The 20,034-nt window shown below is 52.8% G+C and overlaps 1 protein-coding gene across 1 annotated transcript in view; it reads left to right on the top strand.

The window, feature by feature from the left end:
- The window catches only part of MAPKAP1 (MAPK associated protein 1), a 283,018-nt gene extending 271,485 nt beyond the window's left edge, over window positions 1-11,533 (top strand). Inside the window, exons 11-12 of the mRNA XM_017874749.1 lie at window positions 4,334-4,431; window positions 9,894-11,533. Of these exons, the coding sequence (XP_017730238.1) occupies window positions 4,334-4,431; window positions 9,894-10,019 (224 nt within the window). The 3' untranslated portion in view covers window positions 10,020-11,533. The remainder of the gene's footprint in view (window positions 1-4,333; window positions 4,432-9,893) is intronic.
- Window positions 11,534-20,034: the final 8,501 nt, after the last annotated feature.

A 20,034-nucleotide genomic window follows, 5' to 3' on the forward strand; every position in this document is an offset into this window, starting at 1 on the left:
TCTGAGAAGGAGTCTCGCTCTGTCGCCCAGGCTGGAGTGCAGTGGCCGGATCTCAGCTCACTGCAAGCTCTACCTCCCGGGTTTATGCCATTCTCCTGCCTCAGCCTCCCGAGTAGCTGGGACTACAGGCGCCCGCCACCTCACCCGGCTAGTTTTTTGCATTTCTTTTTTTTTTTTAGTAGAGACGGGGTTTCACTGTGTTAGCCAGGATGGTCTCGATCTCCTGACCTCATGATCCACTTGTCTCGGCCTCCCGAAGTGCTGGGATTACAGGCTTGAGCCACCGCGCCCGGCCGGTCTTAGAATTTTCAAGGGTAACTTGCCCAACTCTGATTCCCTCTAATGCCCCAGGACAGATGCCTGGTGGGCTGCAGCTGACGAGGTCATTGGCCCCCTGTTCCTCTTCTACCTGAGATGAGCCATGAGGTGTCTGAGGCTGACCATATCTGATAACAGGTGTTCTTCTCCTGTTCAGTCAGTGTTGAAGTTGTGGGCAGTTCCTTCTTCCCAGACACCTATGGTGGAAATTTACCATGTGGCATAAATTACTCATGTTTATTGACAGATTCGTTTCCAGCAAGAGGTCAGTGAACTTGTTACACTTTAATATATAGGTCTTGGTCTGGGTGAAGTTATGGAAGTGTGAATTCTGATTATTAGTGATTATTCTGTTGTGAAAGAGTCTCCCCATCCTGCCAACATTGCCTTCTCTGTAGTTCTCGCCTCCATTCCTTTTCAGTATCCTTTCTGCACCTGCCTAGCTCAAAACTGCACTCACTCCTACCTGGCTGACTATGGGAACTGCTTACCTCGCCTCCAGGCTCCAGGGAACCAGGTAGAACACCCTAAAACACAGTTTGCCCATTTCTTTCACTTGCCCTGCTTAAACCCCACTAGTGGCCCCCATCAGCTGGTGACTCCAGGTACTCTCAGCCCTTTGCGACTGCCCCCTCCCTCCCACCTGCCTGCCACGCATGACCCTGGTCTGCCCAGAGCTCCCGTGGAGACCCTGTATGTTTACCCATGCCATATCCTTGCCCTGTGGTATCTTCCTCTTTTTCATCCTTCTCCACCCTCACCTTTACCCAGCTGACTCCCTGCCCTCCTCCAAAACTGCCGAGGTGTCAGCCCCTCCCAAGAAACTGTCCCTGGTGACTATTCTCCCCCCCTGGCCAGGTGCTTCTGCCTTGGTGTCTCCACGGCAGCTCCCTATGTTTACCTTCTTCACGCTCATCATATTTGACTCTCAGTGTTCATTTCTCAGTCCTTTGCCCTAGCCCGTGCTCCTGGCAGAGCCCAGACTGAGGAAAACTGCCCTTCTGGCCGCCCAGCGAAACAGGGCTGCTAGTGAGGAGAACTCAGGGCAGAAACGCCCATGGAGTGAGTCCATCCCATGTCCTGTACCCCATCATGGCTGCTGATCTTAACCTGCACTCGCCCCTCATGGTTCCACTCATCACTCCTTGCAGAGAGCAAGAGGGGGCTGTCTGCTGTGGCTGTCCACCATGCCTCAGCCCAGTGATTAACTTTGCAGCTCTGTCATTGTTCAAGTCCAAACACAAATGCTCCACAGAGCGTTCTCTGCCCTCTGTTCCCCTCTCCCCATGGCGTGAGTGCTTTCACTGGAAAGGACAAACAGACTGGAGGCTTGAGGGAGAGTCGGGGGGTGTCGGGACTCTTCCTCCTCCCCACCTGCTTCACTCTTCCTCAGATGGGTGCTGGCATGAGCCCTGGGGATGGTCAGGGGACACACAGCCTCCACATGCAACCAGATACATTCAAAATTCAGAGGATGGGGGATCTGGGGTCACTTGGTTCAAATATGCAGCCTTTCAGGAGACTTGGCTTGGGATTTTTTTTTGTTTTTTTCACATGACTGTGCAGATGAACAGCAGGCCTCCCCTCTGTCAGCCCACAATTGACATGCTTCATAGGCACCATAGTCCCAAGGGGACAGCATCAGAGTGTCCTTTCTGAGGCTCCTAGGCCGTGCAGACTGCATACTACATGTGCTATGTATAGATTGGGCTCTGCTTAAAGTGCAGGAAACCTTTTTAACAGTGTCTCAGTTGCTCAGGCAAAACACGCTGTAGTGCTTTGAGGTTTGGTTCGGTTTTGTCAGTGACAAGCAGGAGCAGGTGGTGTGGATAGTCCATAAGCTGTCTTATCAAAGTGGTCAGTGAACCCCGAAGCTTTGGGTCTGCAGGTCTCCCTAAGACCTTCTGGTTCTTTGTAGCCCCAGGCCCTGGTGTCTGTCTGTTGTGGCCAGGTGTCAGCAGGAAGGCCTCCTGGAGGGGGTGTCTCTTTGTCCTTCACAGCCCTATGTCCTTTGTAGATGGCTCTGCTTGGTCACAGCATGGCCAACAAAGGTGCCTGCATTGTTCCTCCACACAGGAATGTCAGCAACAAGATTCTGATGTGGGGTAGATCCTGTGAATGTGAATATATACAGACGCACACACAGATGCCTCTGTGTAAGGTCCACCTCCTTATTAGCAACACAGAATTTATATCTTAACAGAGTGATTAGCTTCCAGTCAGGAATGCTAACATTTTAGTACCATGATTTAGAATCAGGCTAAATTTGTCAAATGTCTGAAAGTGAGGTTTTTCAGAAATTATTAGGTAATTTTTTCAATTTAGGATTTATAGTCACAATTAGTACATCATAATGATGTTTCCAGGATAAAATACCAGTGGCTCAACTTTTCTGGCCACAAATGTACAACATATATCAGTTTATTTTTGGAGATCTGAAAAATTAGCTACTGTAAATAAAGTCCCCAAGAAGATTTCTCCGGGAAAGAGGTGAACTTACAGTAATATGGGTGATATATTATTAATTAATAACTATGACCAGCCGCTGCTTCAATTAAAAGGACAACGGATGAGAAGGACTAATAGAAAGGATATGCTGAATTTTAATCTTACAGGCACTAAGGTCTGTTGAAAGACTAGGGAAGGTCGTTTCTGGGCATTTTGCAGGAGGCCTCCGTATTAGAGATGTCGCCTGCTGTTCCTTGGTCTGGGAAGGTTTACTGAGTACTAACTACGTGTCTCTCTTGGGCACTGTTCCTTTGCTTGCCAGTAATGGAAACCAACTTCAGTAGCTTAAGGAGAAAGAAGAATTTCTTGGAAGGCTACAGGGGTCTCCTAGAACCCAAGGATAACCCAAGTGCCGATAGGCCGGGGCAGTCTCCATGGGCCTGAGACTGGAAGTCCCAAAGCCCCTCATCTTATTCTGAGTCCTTGTGCCAGTTTAGACAGCCCAGCATCTGTGTCTCCATTTAGAAGAGGGAATCCAGTTGACCTGTCTAGACACAAAAGGACAGGCCCAGATAATGTAGCCATGGCTGCAGTTATGATAAGACAAGCAGGTTCCTTTGGAGAGCCACGGCACCATGTGGTAGGCCCACACAAGAAGTGCACCTAGAAGTGTGGTTATGAAGACTCACCCAAGAAGGCGCCAGCTGAGCTGAGCCACCAAGGATCAGTAGGTCTTTTCCATCCAGGTCAGTGAGAGAGGACATCCCAGGCTTGGGGAAGAACCTGTGGAGAGACTGGTGTCGCAGGTGGGAGTGTGCAGTGCCCTGGCAGCCTGTTTCCTGTCGGGGCAGCAGAGTGAGATGAGGCTAGACCAGGAAGCAGTCCCAGAAATGACAGTGTCATCCTGAAAGTGGTAGGACAGGGCCTGGAGAATGGGGACCTAGATCAGATTGATATTCAGAAGCTCTGCCCCCTGGAGTCGGTCGCTTTGTGAAGTGCCAGCTTTCCATGGCCCCGCCCTGCCCCCATCCTCCCAGAGCTGAGATGGCCTGAGGCCTTTGGGAGCAGCTTCCAAGCAAGGTCTAAGACTGGGATTCCCCCTCTCCAGGCAGGAGTCCCCACCCAGCAGGAGCCCAGGCTGTGGGAGCAGCCTCATAATAGTATGGCTATTGACCCTTCTCCTTCCTACTGCTCATTTATCTGACTTTAAGCACAGTTAGTTTATTTTTAGAGTAATAATGTGGAGTTAATTAGCCTTCTCCCTTAAAAACGCCACCTTTTCCGTGTAATTATCATATAGCAGCAGTTCCATAAAGCCTTCCTAACGTGGCATTCCCCTGAATGCATTCCAGAGTGGAATGGGACCTAACTGGCTGTTGAGTCTTTCTAAAATTTTTTCATTGTCCATTTTATACCCAGCCTGTAATGAGAAAATGAACTACTCCTGGAAAGACTAGGCGCTGCTCAGCCTCCACTTGCTCTCGCTCGAATTGGAATGATAGGGGAGAACACATGGAGACCCCCACCGTAGTTAACTCACCCTCAACACAGTTTTCTCTCTCTGCAGGTCACGCAATATTTAAACTCACATATCTAAGCAATCACGACTATAAACACCTCTACTTTGAATCGGACGCTGCTACCGTCAATGAAATTGTGCTCAAGGTAAGTGTTCCTTCTTGAACCAGAGACGGGGTAGGTGGGTCCAGCTTCTGTTCTGACTGTTTCGGGCATGGCCGCAGCCCCACCCACTCCGCAGCTCTATACAAGGCTCCCGGGCCCAGTTTGGCAGAGGAGGAGCGTCACGGCTTGCCAGCCACCTAGGGCTGAGTGCCTGTGCCAGGGGCCACACCAGCCCCAGATCAGCTGCTCTGCACCTGCTTCAGTCAAAGCAGGACCCTTTTCAGTTTCCTCCCAACCCCAATAACCCTGGCTCTTCCTGTATTTGTTTATTCCTTTTATGTACTGTTTATTTTCCTGCAACTGTTGTCAGGAGCTCCTTGAAGCTCCTAGAGCAGACTCTGAGGAAATTATTACTGTTTTGAAGATAGCTTAATTATGCTCAAGGTGATTTTAGCAACCTGTTCTAAACATACCTAACTTTCTGCTAGACTTGTATGTCACCATACCTTAACAGTATACTCACCGAGCACCTTCCGTGTGCCAGGCCAGGGCCTGGGATGCCACAGTGACAGATTCTGTCCCTGCCCCTGGAGAGCTTTTCCTCTACCAGAGGAAACAGGCATAAAACAGAAAATTACAAAGAGATTGTTAGTCTCAAAGGTGTGGGTGTGTCACAGTAAACTGACTTGGGGTGGAGGTGTGGAGGCAGGGAGAGCTGAACCCTGAAGGATGACTGAAAAGGCACAAATGTTGACCAGGTAAGGAGAGAGGAAGCACCACAGACAGGCAGCCTGGGAATGGGCTGAGGCAAGGCAGGCACAGGGGACTAGGGGGCTGGTGGGGCTAGGCCATGCAGGGCCTTGCAGAGTGGAGTGTGGCTGAGACGAGCTCTGCTTGACATGGGAAGCTCCAGGGGTCTTGTGATAGGACCCAGGATGGTACGTTTCCAAGAAGCGCCAGGTGCTGCTTTGGCCGCTGGTCTGGGCACCACACTCTGAGTAGCCCTGAACTAGGGGTCTCAGCCTCTCCCAAGCAGAGAATCCTTTCTTCAAGCCAAATCTTCCATAGGTTGATCAGATAGGAAAAGCAGCTGCTGTGGCAGAGCAGGGGTGAGGACCAGAGAGGGCTCCCCCACCCCTAGTTGTGTGTGATCCCTGGCTAGTCACATCACCTTTCTGGGCCTCAGTGTCCCCACCTGTAAAGTGGGGATCATGGTACCTATGCTACCCCACCCCACCAGGGCTTCTAGAGTACAAGTCAGATGAGACATGGTAAACATATGTAAGTTATCATTCAGTCTCTTCTTAAGAGTTGAAGTCATCAAATAATAGCAGAAATAGCGAAGATATGCTGAGGGACTGCACAGTGCAGGACCTGGGCCAGAGGTTCTGCGTGTCCCATCAGAGTGCATCTTCACAGCTCTGTGAGGTCATGAGATAAAGTTGTTCCCATTTCCCAGATGAAAAGTGAGGCTCAGGAATAAAGTAACAAAGCCAGGATCATGACTCTGGTAAGCTGGCAGAACCAGAACTTGCCCCCAGATTTGACAGATGTCAGACTTGTGTTTTAATTCCCCAGATGTGCATGACCTAAGAGCTGAGTGGGAGATTTCAACGAAATAGAACTGCGGTCCAGGAATATATTGAGACACATTCCCCATGGCTGCAAAAGATTTTCAAAAGGAGTAGATGGCAATTTAAAAGAGCAGCTGGAAGGACAGTTTGGAGCAGGGACAGAGTAGCATGATTAGCTGGATGAAAGGTAGAGGGTTCATAGACCACCCTGATCAGAGGCCCCCTTGGACCAAGGAGTGGCGACACAGGGCCTGCATGGAAGTGCTTGCAGCCAGCGAGCTTCGAGTTACCCACTGGAGCATCACAGACAGCACAGGCACCTTGTGCAGAGTGTTCAGGGACCTGGCAGAGAAATATTCCATTACCCCGATAAGGGCTGGACTTTTTTTTTTTTCATAGCTAGCATTAAAATATTCAAGACTTGAGAAGGATTCTAGTAAAATTATAATCCTGTGTTTGACATCAAAATAATTTTCACAACAGCAGATTGATGACAGAAACACAGGTTTATGACTTCAGTATGAGACTGGAAGATCAAGTGCAGAGAAATCATTTTACACGTCCAAACGCTCCCTCGAAGCAGATGCCTCTCTGCAGAATCCCTGAGGCCTGTCACCTTCCCTAAAGTGTCTGTTTCCATATCAGAATATTTGTAGAAATACTGCATCATGCACAAGACTCCAGAAGAGGTATAGCATACCCAGGCCTGATTTACTTAGAGCTAATGATCATGATCCTGATGGAAGATGAGATAGTACTTCTCCCACCTCTGATTTTTTTTTTTTTTTTTTTTTTTTTTTGAGACAGAGTCTCACTCTGTTGCCCAGGCTGGAGTGTAGTCATATGATCTCTGCACATTGCAGCCTCCACCTCCCGGGTTCAAGTGATTCTCCTGCCTCAGCCTCCTGAGTAGCTGGGATTACAGGCACCCACCACCACGCCTGGCTAGTTTTTTTCTATTTTTAGTAGAGACGGGATTTCACCATGTTGGCCAGGCTGGTCTCGAACTCCTGGCCTCAAGTGATCTGCCCACCTCAGTCTCACAAAGTGCTGAGATTACAGGCATCAGCATCAGATAGGAGAAGCCGCCACGCCCGGCCCCATCTCTGATTTTTATAGCAATTGGAATACTTCGTTTTATCCACCATTGCTGCAGTGTCATGAGTGTGTCTTTGTGAGCTTTGCATCAGTACCAAGCAACAGAAGCCAGCCGTGTGTCCTGGAACTTGGCAGAAATGTTGTTGCCATCAGAAGCTCTTCAGGGGTCAGTTTAGACTCTAGTAATGCATGCTGTTGTTCTAGAATTCAGGAATTTTACATAAAATGAGAGCTTAGATGGAAATTGAGGGGAGAAAATAAGAGCCACAATCTGATGTCAAACGATCATGAACAAGCAAGCCTCCATCGAGCTTTTTGCGCTTGTAGAAATATGAACGTCTTCCATTTATTGAACACCAGCTACATGCAGTACATCTTATGTCCATTATCTTGTTTAATCTTCCTGACTGCCCTCCAGAATGTAGACATTGTCCCCATTTTATAGACGAGGAGATGGAGGCCCGGGGTCACAGAGCACACAAGGGTGGAGCCTCTACTTGAACCTGGCCCGGAGAAGCTCCAGAGCCGCCCTCTTCCCACCAAGATGTCACTGAGCTAAGCCGTGGGTGGCCCCTAATTCCACAGGCTTTGACATGAATCTCAGAGGAATTGTCGGGCTCTTCAAATCAGGTTCTTCTCGTGATCGAGTGATGGAGGCTGTGGCTTTATTGACCATGAAAACTCCCTATATTTTTATGCCTTAAGCTGTAAACTGCATTGAAAGTGAAACACTCTATAGTGCATAAAATTGTGCAAGTTTTAAGCCACAGCATATTAACCAGCTAATGGCAGACCAAAGGGCGTTTTATCTTTTGATTATTACATTAATCTTCCATTAAAATTATCTATGTGATTATCACAAAGCACTGAAGATAATAAATTTGGGAAATAGTTGGCTTGTTAAGGATCATTTTAAAATGCTTTTGTCAAGTTATATGTGCCAAAAATACACTGGAAACACTAGGTTGGCTAAGTGTGCAAACAATATAATCCAAGATTGCTTTTATTAAGAATGATAAAACCTCTTATTTCCATACATTGTATTGTCCCAAATCATCAACCTGGCCCTGCGGTCCTCATGATTTATTGCTCTCAGCTGGTAGCTTGGCGAGGCAGCGGGCAGAGCGCGTCAGGCCTTCTGTACTCACGCACCAGCCTTTAACGCCTGCTGCTCCAACCAGCAGAGCAGAAAGTTGGGAGGAACAGTGTTGAAGTCTCGGCCATCTGAGGCCTTGCCATGTCGCGCTGCCTCCCCTGGGAGCGCTCTGGTTCCTTCTCGGAGTCAGCAGAAGCTCCTCTCCCTCTGGCACAGGACACATGGCCCTCAGAGTAGAATCAGCAGAGGCAGTGGCCGGCCTCTCTTGTCAGAAATGTTCAGCCTTCTAGTCATAACTTTTAGATACTTGCAGGTGAAGAGAGATAGCGTCTGTTTACCAAAAGCCCCAGCCAGAGGAGCAGAGGAGGTGAGGGGCTGTGGAGCGGGAAGGGGTGTTTGCCAGGCGCCTGACACCTTCTAGCTTTGTGACCTTGACTAAATGACATTATTGTCATTGGCCTTGACTTCCTCACCTGTGCATAGGGATGACAGTGGCATCTGTCTCAAGGTTATTGTGAAGCTTCCATGAGCACTGAAAGGCACTCCGAGCAGTGCCAGTTGCCACCACTGATTTCACACTGCTGCTGCCACCCCTGCCCAGGCACAGGCTGTCCTCTGCACTGGGGCATGTACATCCCACTGTAGCACCCCTCCCTGGCTCCCCCCCGCCCCCCCCGCCACCTCATTTCACTAAGCCAGCCAAGCTCTCGCAGTTCCAGGGACACTCCCCTGCAGTGTGCCCCTGCTGTGCCTTGATGCATGCTGCGTCTCTCCTCCCTATTGTGCACTCAGAAACTCCTGTGTGTCCCTCAGAAGCCAGCGCACTCATTTCCTCTGGAAGCCTTCCCTCCTCCACACCTCCCTGATACTCAGCCCCATTCCTTGGTGCTCCTCTGCCTGCTGCAGTGCTGGTTCTGCTGCTGGACAGTCACTCACCAGGCAGCAGGCTCCCCAGGGCCAGGACCGAGTCTCAGGGCTGTAGTGCTGGGGAAGCGTCTGGCAGTACAGCTGCTACACAGAGTGGGAGATGCACATGTGGCTCCGGGCAGACTCCCAGGGCTTCGTGGAAGCAGCAGCGTGCAAAAGGCCTGAGAGCAGCCCCGCCCTTCACACAGGGCTCTCACAGGCCCTCTCACAGCTCTCACCCTGACTGCCGGGTGGCCTAGGACACTTTGGCCTCCCTCTCTGAGCCTCTTTCCTTTTTGTCAAGTGAGCCCTGCCTGGCCGGGCGCTCATGAGCCCAGAAGGAAGCACTGTAGTGGGAAGCTCTGCGCCTGGCTGGTGGGAGGCTGGATGGAGGGCCTGTCTTGGTTTGCTTTTCATCCCTATGTTCTCGGCCTTCACACAGGGAAAGGCAGGCTCAGAGACGTTATGCACATGTCCAGGTCACATAGCAGGTGAGAGGCAGAGCCAGGCGGCCCAGGGCACAGCGCTCCCGGAGTGGCTCACGCCAGGAGGGAGCACGGATTCCGGAACCCGAAGAGCTTGCCGCTCACCGACTGGGAAGCCTGGACGGGCCACTTGGCTTCTCCAAGCCTCTTTTTTCCCATCGTAGAGCGGCGGCTCTGGGCCCAGCCGCTGCCAGGTTGCTGTGATGACTGGACTCCTTCCACACGACAGCACCTGGCCCTGAGGCACCTGGCCCAGGTCAGGGCCTTCCCTGCCACCCCCTCCTATGCCCTGGGTGAGTAGAGAGCGGCTGGCGAGGTGACCGGGCTGTGTGCTCTTGCTTCTAGGTTAACTACATCCTGGAATCGCGAGCAAGCACTGCCCGGGCTGACTACTTTGCTCAAAAACAAAGAAAACTGAACAGACGTACGAGCTTCAGCTTCCAGAAGGAGAAGAAATCCGGGCAGCAGTGACACTGGCCTCCAGCCTCAATCTGTTCCGTAGCTCAGAGCCTGCCTGCCAGGGCCAAGTGCCCTAGAGCCCACCCGGTGTCCTGAAGTCCTCGGGGGGAGGCCAGCTCCTGGCTCACTGGCACAGGGCAGGTAGGCTCTCGGAGAAGGTGTTGGGGGCCCCCTAGGAGGGAGTGCTGGGGACATTGCCATGGGGCAGAAACCTGCTTGGCAGTGGCTTTGATGAGTGATGCCTGGGGGCCAGACCACCCCCTAGAGGAGCCACGTGCCACCCAGCCACCTTCACTGCCTGCCACCCTGCCCGAGGATGTACAGAGCTGTGCCCACACATTTCCTTGCAACTTGATCAAATTTCTTAAAGCAAACAAAGAACAAAAATGTACATTTCTGGTTTTCCTTTTAATAAACAGGTGTACTCTTCATCATGGTTGGTATGGTGGACCATTCTTTGGGGCGGAGGATTGATTATGTTATTCTCTAAAATCTGTTCCCATATTGAACAGGCAGATTGGAAAAGCTATGGTTCGATTTCTCAGAAGAAATGTTTAGGTCTTAGTCAATAGTTTTAACTACGCCATTTGTTTAAATGAGTGCATTTGCTTCGAGGATAGTGTCTTACTAAAAGTTAGGAACAGAGACCTGGTGGTGTGTCCAAGGCCGTGTCACTTTCCCCTTCAGCACACCCCAGCTTCTGACCTCAGAGCCCAGGAGCTGTGTGGACAGTGCGGGGTGCCCGGAGGAGGGCGATGGCTGGTCCGGAGGCGCACTGTGCTCCCGGCCAGACGTGTCTTTCCGTTTCTTAAGTAGCAAGTGTAGGTTTCAGCTGGCAGTTCCACCTGCATGTGGATTTTCCCAGGATTGGAATCTTCTCTGCTTCGCTGCCTTGGAAGGGGCCGCATTCCCCTTTCCTCTTCTCCTTACAGTGCCTGCCTCCTTGTTCAAGCAGGCGGAAAGCTGCTGTTTCTCACGTTTCAGGGAGAGGGGTGAGCGGAGGGAGACCTGTGTCCGTGCCGTCCGGCTCCCTGGGTGGGAACAGGCAAGGGATCGGACGCCCCTGACACCACGCCTCTGGCCACACCAGATGCCTCTGCGGTCCTCGACAGCCTCTTCAGTGCCCCTCCTGCGGTGATGTCCTTTCTTACTGTCCCCAGCCAGGGCCGGGGACCGGTGTTTCACTGAGGACCTGCATTAGAAACATTTTTTAAATTGTTGTACAGGAGGAGATGTGTCTGAAACAGCATCTCAAAGCTGAGTGTATTTCTTTGCGCAAGGGGTCATGTTGATGAATTCTTCATTCTGATCTTTGTTCAGCCGACAGGAGCATCCTTTTCTAATGTCTTCCATTCCTACCCCCTACCCAGAATTAAAAGAAAGATTTGTAGCTTGCTATCTGTATTTCAATTTTTAGCAATTTTATATTTAGATATCTTTGAAAAATGTAAATGACTAATTTGGTCATTAAATCTTGTGACATATTCAATATTAAAATGATGTTAAAATAAAAGTCGTATAAATACCCACTTTTGCATGTTGCATTGAATTCCTGAAGTCTGGAGTACGTGCTGCCGAAAACCATGACTCTGCCTGGAGCCTGCTGGATGGTGGCATTTGCTGGCAGTAGACGAGGAAGCAACATCTCTGAAATGCACAGAGGCCTCTTCGGTGCTAAGCACGACAGGCTGGCCCTCTTCACTCAGGGGTGACACCAAAATCATCACCTCTTTCAGCCACAAAATCAATACCCTTCTCTTACTGTGAAATGCGACACTCTCAGTTTACATAAATACATGTCCAGGTGAAGGAAAAGTGGAAAGGGAACACAGCAGCCACCGCCCAGGCCCAGCACTGATGGAGACGACATTCAGCTTTTCCTCAGCCCCTCTCCCCCACCCCGTACCTAGATCTCTAAAGACAGGACCATGAGCTCTGGGACACAGGCATCTCACACTCCCCGTCACGGGCTGGGCAAGGCAGGAGCAGCTCGGCACACCCGAGATAACGGAAGTGACTGATGGGCCCCACTTCTGCTTTCCACCAGGTCTCCTGACCTGGCCCCGGCGTGGCCGCTGCCCAAGACAATGTGAAAAGTCACAGCGTTGATGATAATTCACAACTGGGCCTCCGAACTCGGTGGAGGACTTGCGAGGTGTGGGCTGCCTGGCAGGCCTGGGCAGTGGGTCGCGGGAGCCCTGGCCTCGCTGGCCCCTGGGAGCCACCCTCCTCTTCCAAGGGCCTGCTGTGTGCTGCCATCTATAAACACGCAGTAACGAAACCCGCACAGGCAGCCTCCGTCAGGTCCCATCACCACCTCCATTTCAGGGGTCAGGACTCGAGAACTGGAAGGGCCACTTCACTGGCCCCAGACTCACTGTGAATGACTGGCGGACACGGGAGCCCTGCTCTGAACCACTGGGCTCTGCCCTCCACAGGTGGCGGCCATGTGGCTCCAAGCTGGTTCCCTCCTCTTGGGCCCTCATTTTCCTGAGTTGAAAATGAAGGTGCTGGATTAGAGAACCCCGCAGACCCTTCTAAAGCATGTCCTAAATGTCTCAGCATCGTGGGAGCCCAGCTTTGCTTCCAGTGGTTTCTGTTTGCCAATCTTTGCCAGAGCCTCTCTGCTTCTGAGGGAGGGTCATAAGAGCTGAGAATGCTGTGAGCTCGTCTAGCCCAGCCCAGAGACCCTTCAGCCCACTTCGGCCTCTGCCTGCATACCTCTGGCAGTGGAGCGCTCACTGCTGCTCAACTCAGCACTTTCCCTTGTTGGCCAGTTTGATCATGCTTAGCAGGCCCTGCCTGCTTTGGGCCATACTTGCCCCCACCTCTGAGGCCCAGGCCCAACCTGTAGCCCTGCATCGCCGGCCTTGGCACAGCGCATTCCCGTCCCTGACCCTGAGCCGGCAGCTGCCTCCAGACGCTTCCTATCCAGGCCCCCAGGACCAGAGTGCGTCACGCCTCAGATGCCACTCAGTTGTATGGGGACCACAGGGATGTCTCTCTCTGTCTCCTCTGCATGGATTAAAAGCCTGGGAGGTGATCCCCACCCCCGACATGTCCCCTAACACCTGCCAGCAGCTTCTTAGGGCCCCCCACTTCCCCAGATCACGGACTACAGAACATCAGGGTGAGCAAAGACCAAACCCGGCCGTCAAGACAGGCCAAGAGGTGGGGGCGAGTGGCCTCTGGCCACACCACTGTGAACTGCATGCGGGCCGCCCACGTGCACCTGGAAGGTGCCAGGGAGGCAGGAGAGGGCAGTGGGCAAAGGCCTGAGGTACAAGGCACAGCCTGGGTAGGCCGGTGGGGGCTGGGGACACTCATGTAGGATCCTTACCCGCCTGCTGGAGGGAGCCCCTCCCAGCTTCTTCATGGACCTCTGCGCACCCTCTGACTTGAACAAGCCCCTTCGCCTCCTGGAGCTCCAAGACTCCTGTGACAAGATGGGTTGTTAAGCCAAGGCCAGGAGGACGGAGCGCCAGCGCTGTCTCCCAGTGGGTGTGTCCTTGGGTGAGTTACTCTACTTCCCTGAGCCTCAGTTTCCTCTTCTGTTAAAGGGAGACAGTACCAGCTCCTTCAGAGGGGCATGGTGAGGGTGGTGTCAAGTTCCTGGCCAGGCCTGGCCAGGCTGGGCTGCGGCTTCACGGAGCAGAAGCTCACTCTCTCCACACGAAGCCAGCTGTGGGTCTCCACGACCTCCCGGGGCTTCCACAAGGACTGGGACCGGGACAGGAGGGCCAGAGAACAGGGCAGCAATGGCAAAATGCTAAGGCTGGAAAGAGACACAGGCACCTCTCGTTCCCACACACATCCCATTGGCCAGAACCCAACGTACGGTGCCGCCTACTCCAAGAGGACAGGCAGCACCACCGCCCGGGCATTGAAGGGCACAGACGTTTGGGAACAGTTGTAATATCTGCCACCAAGAGGCAGTGACTCCATGCTCCCCAACATCACTGTTCACAGGCTCCCCACCCCAAAGTGGCACCTCATCTTTGATTTAATATTTTCCCTTTACCATTCAGGCTAACGTGATTCTCAACAGCCATGAAGCCATGGGGTTGGTGTGCTGCATATGTGTTCTGGTGCACATTAAAATACATAACTATTCAAATGAATACACCCATCTGCCTGCCCCTAAAATGCTGCTGCGTGTGGCCTCAGTGACACACCCCACATGACAAACTGGAGCATGTTAGGACTTTTTTTTTTTTTTTTTGATATGGAATCTCACCCAGGCTAAAGTGCAGTGGCACAATCTTGGCCCACTGCAACCTCCACCTTCCGGGTTCAAGTGATTCTCCCGCCTCAGCCTCCCGAGTAGCTGGGATTACAGGCGCCTGCCACCACACCCGGCTAATTTTGTATTTTAGTAGAGACGGGGTTTCACCATGTTGACCAGGATGGTCTTGATCTCTTGACCTCGTGATCCACCCGCCTTGGCCTCCCAAAGTGCTGGGATTACAGGCGTGAGCCACCACGCCAGGCCGCACATTAGGACTTTCTGTTCTTTCATCGGCGCCCGCCTCCCACCTGTGAATTGTTTTCTCCATTCTCATGCCCACCTAATTCCCATTCTACAGATGAGGAAACTGAGGCCATGCCATTGGAAAGTGGTGGAGCTGGCCCAGGGTCCTATTCTCTGGCATCCCACCCCTACCCAGCCATCTCCCAGGCCCTCTGGGCCTCTGTCTTGGCCCTTGGGGACTAAACACCTTGGATTCTGAAGGTCCCATGGAAGCCCCTTTCAGAGGTCCCTGCTATTCAGAAAGCGGCCAGGGAGAAGGAAAGAGTTAAACCCGTCACGTTGTGTTCCCACCAAACACCTCTGCCTAAATGCAAAATCCCAACAGGGCGGTGTTCCATGTTCTCAATAAAAGCCCTAAGAGTGATTTGTGAAGTCTTGAAGCCCAGTAATCTCGTCAGCATAATGGGATTATATTTCAAATCACCACGGCCTGTTCATTACCCATTTAAACTCCTCTGACAGAGGAAAACTTGCATAAAACGTGCGCAGCAGCCCTGGCCGACTTCCCCACTCTCCTTCCTGATTAGACAAACAGATGCTGAGGTCTGGAATGAAAAAATAATGTGCCCATTTATTCATTTTTCTGACAAGTCACAATAGATTTTTAACTGCCAATGAGTGACCTCCCGGAGGTGCGGCGGCCAGGGGGTGCCCGCCAGGCAGTGAGTGGTCATTTCCGCCCACACCAGCCCCCATGCCCTGGCTGGATTTCTCCTGGGGCTGGAGCCGGCTGCCTGAGCCCCTCTCCTGCCCCAGCATCCGTGCCTGCAGCCAGGCTGGAAAGGGCTGCCTAATTTGCCTCTTGGCAGCCACCACCCAGGAGGTCTGGGGGCTCCAGAGGCCCCCAGGACACAGTGATGCCCTCAAGCTACATAGGCTGGGGTAGGAATCCTGGCCCTCCCCCTGGCAAGCCTGACTGGTGTTGAGGATACTGTCTTTAATCTCTCAGAGCCTCAGTTTCCCTATCTGTAAAGTGGAGCTAGTAAGAGGCTCCTCTCATTGGGAATTCCTTGGGGCAGTCGCTCAGTCTGCACCCCCTGCTGTGACCACCAAGTCCCACGGCCTCCCTGGTCCCTGACCTCTGGCATTTGAGGGCTTTGCAGATGAGCTCGCCACCCTCTGGGTCATAGGCTCACAGCTGGCAGGTAGAGGAGCCCAGCGTCTCACCCCAGAGCCTCTCACTGTCTGCTCTGTGCCACTCACTACCTGCCCCCGTCTTGGGAGCCGGATCCCCTAGACTCCCAGGAGACAGGCAGTGGATGTTCAAACAGCGCCAAGACTGATGACTGAGCTGAGGGTCTGGAGAAGGAATGAAAAATCCACCTCTGTGCTGTGTGACCACAGACCCATGACTCAACCTCTCTGAGCCATTTTCTCATCTGCATAACTGGGAGAGAATCCCACCTCCAGGGAGTTGCATGGGAAGTAAATGAGATAATGTGCTCGGGCCTGGCATGCGCTAGGGAAACCCAGGCCCTCACCCCAGATGCACTGGTCGCAGGACCTCAGGCCTTGGGGCAGCCCCAGCCCTCCAGGGAAGCCGTGGGGCCCACGTGAGACCTGTGCCCTCCCTCCAAGGGCCCCACTGCCGGCTCTCCCCTCCCTACCCCTTCCTGCCTCCACATAGTAGCCCCAGGCAGGACGCACATCTTTATGCATTAACTCCATGAATGTAAGAAATACTGAGGCTAATTCTTTCTAAAATGATAAAATTTGTCTATATTACAGCATTCCAGCCCCCAGCTTCCTGAAAGCTAAAAATATTTTAATGTCATATTTCCATGTAAATTTTAGTTTAGAATTTAATACCCTTTAAACACACATTACATTTTTAGCGTTCTTCAAGCCCTTGACTATTTTAAGGGCTTAGCTGATGTGCATTGCAGAAAAGGGCTGGGGGAGGCTGTAAATTACGAGGGAAAGTTCTGGAAGCAAGGTTACCCCAAGCCTCCATGCCCACCTCATCTTGAGAGTTATTCTTCTGGACAAACGCTGGAATCCTGGGGAGATGTCAAATGTCTTGGTTTTCCTCCTGGGAAACGTGGCTATGGTTGGTGGCGCCCCTGGAGGACCTGAGGATCTGCTGCACAGCCCAGGCTGGGAGACGCTCAGACGGCTGAGGGGCCAGGGACAGGGGCTCTGCAGTTGCATGCCCTGGGCTCAGATCCTAATGCTGCCATTTGCCGGCAGGTGACTTTGTCGTGCTTATCCGTGCTGGTCTCCTTGCCCAAAATGGGGCCAAGGTTAGAGTTCATGCACAGGTGTTTTGGGTGAATTCACAGGAAAAGAGGTTATTGGCTCCACAGAGGAAGTGACTTCCAAGGTGAACTGGCTGGCCTTGCTGAGGGCCAGTGGTGACATGTGAGTGCTAGGGCTGGCAGAGAGGCAGCAGGGAGGGGTCCTGGCAGGACTGGGAGCAGAGAGGGCCCTGGGCCACAGGAGCCATGGGCAGGCCCAGGTCTTGCTCCCACAGCAACCCGCCAGCACCTGACTCAGGGACCAGGGCCCCCCAGCCTCAGCGGTGCCTGAGAGTCCTGACACCACTCTGATGGGGCAGGTTCCCTGAGAGGAGGAAGTAAAGTTCCCCACTGGGCTGCTGGGATGGAGCCTGCGCATAAATCTTGAGTTACAGGAGCTGAGCCAGTGCTGTTACTTGTCTAAGTGGGTTTGAGGACAAGGTTTGTCACGCCCCTTACAAAACAGACATACTTGTGATGGCTAGAAGGTCACCCCTGTCTGTGCATCTGGGTGAGAGAAGCCTCCGCTAGCTGAACCACATTTTGTATTTGTTTTGGGGGTTTTTTTTTTGGAGACAGGGGCTCACTCTGTTACCCAGGCTGGAATGCAGTGGCGCGATCATGGCTCACTACAGCCTCGACTTCCCAGGCTCAAGTGATCTTCCAACCTCAGCCCCCCACGTAGCTGGGACCACTGGTGCACACCAGCACATCTGGCTAATTTTGTTATTTTATTTTTGTAGAGACGAGGGTCTTGCCATGTTGCCCAGGTTGGTCTCAAACTCCTGGGCTCAAGTGATCCTTCTGTCTCAGCCTCCTGAAGTGCTGGTGAACCATCATTTTTGTTTTGTTTTGACTGATCTGCACCCCACCCCAGCCTCCTAGGAGATATCAATCACCTGACGATACAGGGACCCCCACGGTGTGTGTGAGTCCCCAGGCCTGGCCCATGAGGTGCAGCCTCCTGTTTCTTCTGTCAGTCCAGCCCCTCCTCCTGGGACTAGGCCAAGGACAGCCAGGGGAAGGCCCTGAAATGGTGGGGAGGGGTGCTCACAGTTGCCTTTCGGGGAGGTGAGGCTGGGGGATTCATGTCCCCCTGGGCTCAGGAGGCTGAGGCCTGGGGCACACACCCCACCAACCTGGGCTGAGCTGCACTGTGAGTCCCTAGGCCAGGGTCTTTGGGTGAATTTATCAATCTCTTTGAGGACCCATCTGTGAAATGGGGACAGAAATAGCCTTCCTCACAGGGCTGCTGGGAGGATCCACAGAGATCCTGCACAGGGAGGGCCCGGCACAGCGGGAGCCAGTGGTCCACAGTTGTTAACCAGAACAAGAAATGTACATTGTGGACACAAAGAATCTGGTGAGATGCACGGCTCTGCCTTCTCATCACTTTCAGGGCAGGGTTAGATGCATTGATCGACAGAGATGAGCCACAGTTTGGGCTCCAACCAGTGTCTGTGACTGCAGCAGGCTCGTTAATTGAGATTTATAAAGAGTGTCTGCATCCCGGCAGGGGAAGGCACCGGTGGAGGGAGCTGCGTAAGTGCAGGATGCTGGGGGAACCTGGGGACCACGCGGGGACCCTTCCCAAGCCTGCCCGGAGGAAGCCCCGAGGAGTCCCTCCTAACTCGGGCTCAGTGGGGCAGGCGGCCGCTGAGAAGATGAGAGCAGTTTCCTGGTGGGAGGTGGATTCCCACCCAGGAGGAACGTAAGCATTCAGCACTCGTTCAGCACGTCCACTGATGCCAGCCCTGCTCCAGGCCTTGAGAGGGCCCTGGAGGTACAGAAGGGACCCAACTCAGAGCCCTCCTTGGGGAACTCACGGTCTGGGGCTTTGACCCATCCTCTAGTGGCCGAGTGACCAGGTGTCTGCAGCAGGCAGCTGGGGGAGTGGAGGTGGACACGTTCTCCCCGCGTCCTGTCTGCAGCCCGGGCCTGAGAACATGCCTGGGGAAAAGCTGCCCCGGCCCTAATGGATCCCACTGGAGGGTGACAGTAGAGGACACCTAGGGAGGACAGATTCCGAAGCAAGGAACCCCAAGAGGAATTCGCCAAGGGGAGGAGTTGGGGTGCAAGTGCAACCCGTTCTCTGGGAGAGGTGTGATGGGGTGAGTCTGGGCTTGGGTGCCCTGGCCACAGGGGCCGAGAGGTCAACCTGCATGAAGACCCCAGCCAGAGGGTCCCCGTCATGAGAACCCTGTGAGTCCCCCACTCACCACAGAAAGAGGGGTTCTCGGCACTCCTCTCACATTGCTGGTTTCTCCCGTCAGGAAAGGAGGTCTCTGGGTGTGCGGGGAGGGACTTTTGTGTGTCCCTACCCAGAGGCTGTGAGGGGCCCTCCATGACTTGACACGGATTCCTGAGCTATCACAGAGCGAGCTCCTGGTGGACAGCCACAGCACCGCACCTCCCAGACGTGGAGGCCAGCTTGCCACCCATCTGCCCACCTTCCATGGTCAGGGACCTCAGCAGCCACCCTGAAGCGGAGGAAAGGGGCAGGGGACAGCTGGAGTGGGCGGGCCTCTTCAGCCGTTCCTAGGTGCCGACCACGGTGCAAATACTTTTTTAAATTATTTCTTCAAAATAATTTAAAAAAATTAAATTAAATTAAATTAAAAAAAATTCCCCCCAAAGCAGAAGTTCTTAGCATCATTTCACTATGGCAAGATCTAAAGGGAGAAGGAAGGAAAGAAGGTGCATTCATGGACCTGGAGCTTGCTTGGGCTTCAATCCGAACACTTCCTCCCGGTGTGTCCATGTGTGGGTGTGTCTGTGTGTCTCTGTGTGTGTGTGCAATTGTGTGCATGTAACCAAGTGTGAGTGTATGTGTCTGTGAGTTTTTGCATGTCTATACATGCACGTTTGAGTGTATGCACCTGGTGCGTGTGTGTGTGTGTGTGTGTGTGTGTGTGTGTGTCTTTAATCCAAGAGTGGCCGGCCCTGCACACCTGCGCTCCACATGGCCTGGCAGAGGCGTCTGTTCTTGGAGGAGGCCGTGTGAGTCCCTCAGCAGCCCCTCCCCCGCAGCCCAGCAGCTGGCCACCATCTCGGCACACATTTCCCTGTCACATCTGATTTGCAAAATCGTGTCTGTGATGGACCCACAGGAGCATCTCGTTGGGGCTTCTTCAGGTCGAGGAGTATTTTCCCCGAGTCCCGCTCTTCAGAGGGGAAGGCAAATGTGAGCAGCCCTCTGTCTCCTCTCCCAGGCCCGTGCTGCCAGCAGCCGAATCTTATCCTGGACCACAGTGGGTGA

This window comes from Rhinopithecus bieti, unplaced genomic scaffold, assembly GCF_001698545.2.
Source record: "Rhinopithecus bieti isolate Rb0 unplaced genomic scaffold, ASM169854v2 scaffold_7967, whole genome shotgun sequence".
NCBI classification, from domain to species: domain Eukaryota; kingdom Metazoa; phylum Chordata; class Mammalia; order Primates; family Cercopithecidae; genus Rhinopithecus; species Rhinopithecus bieti.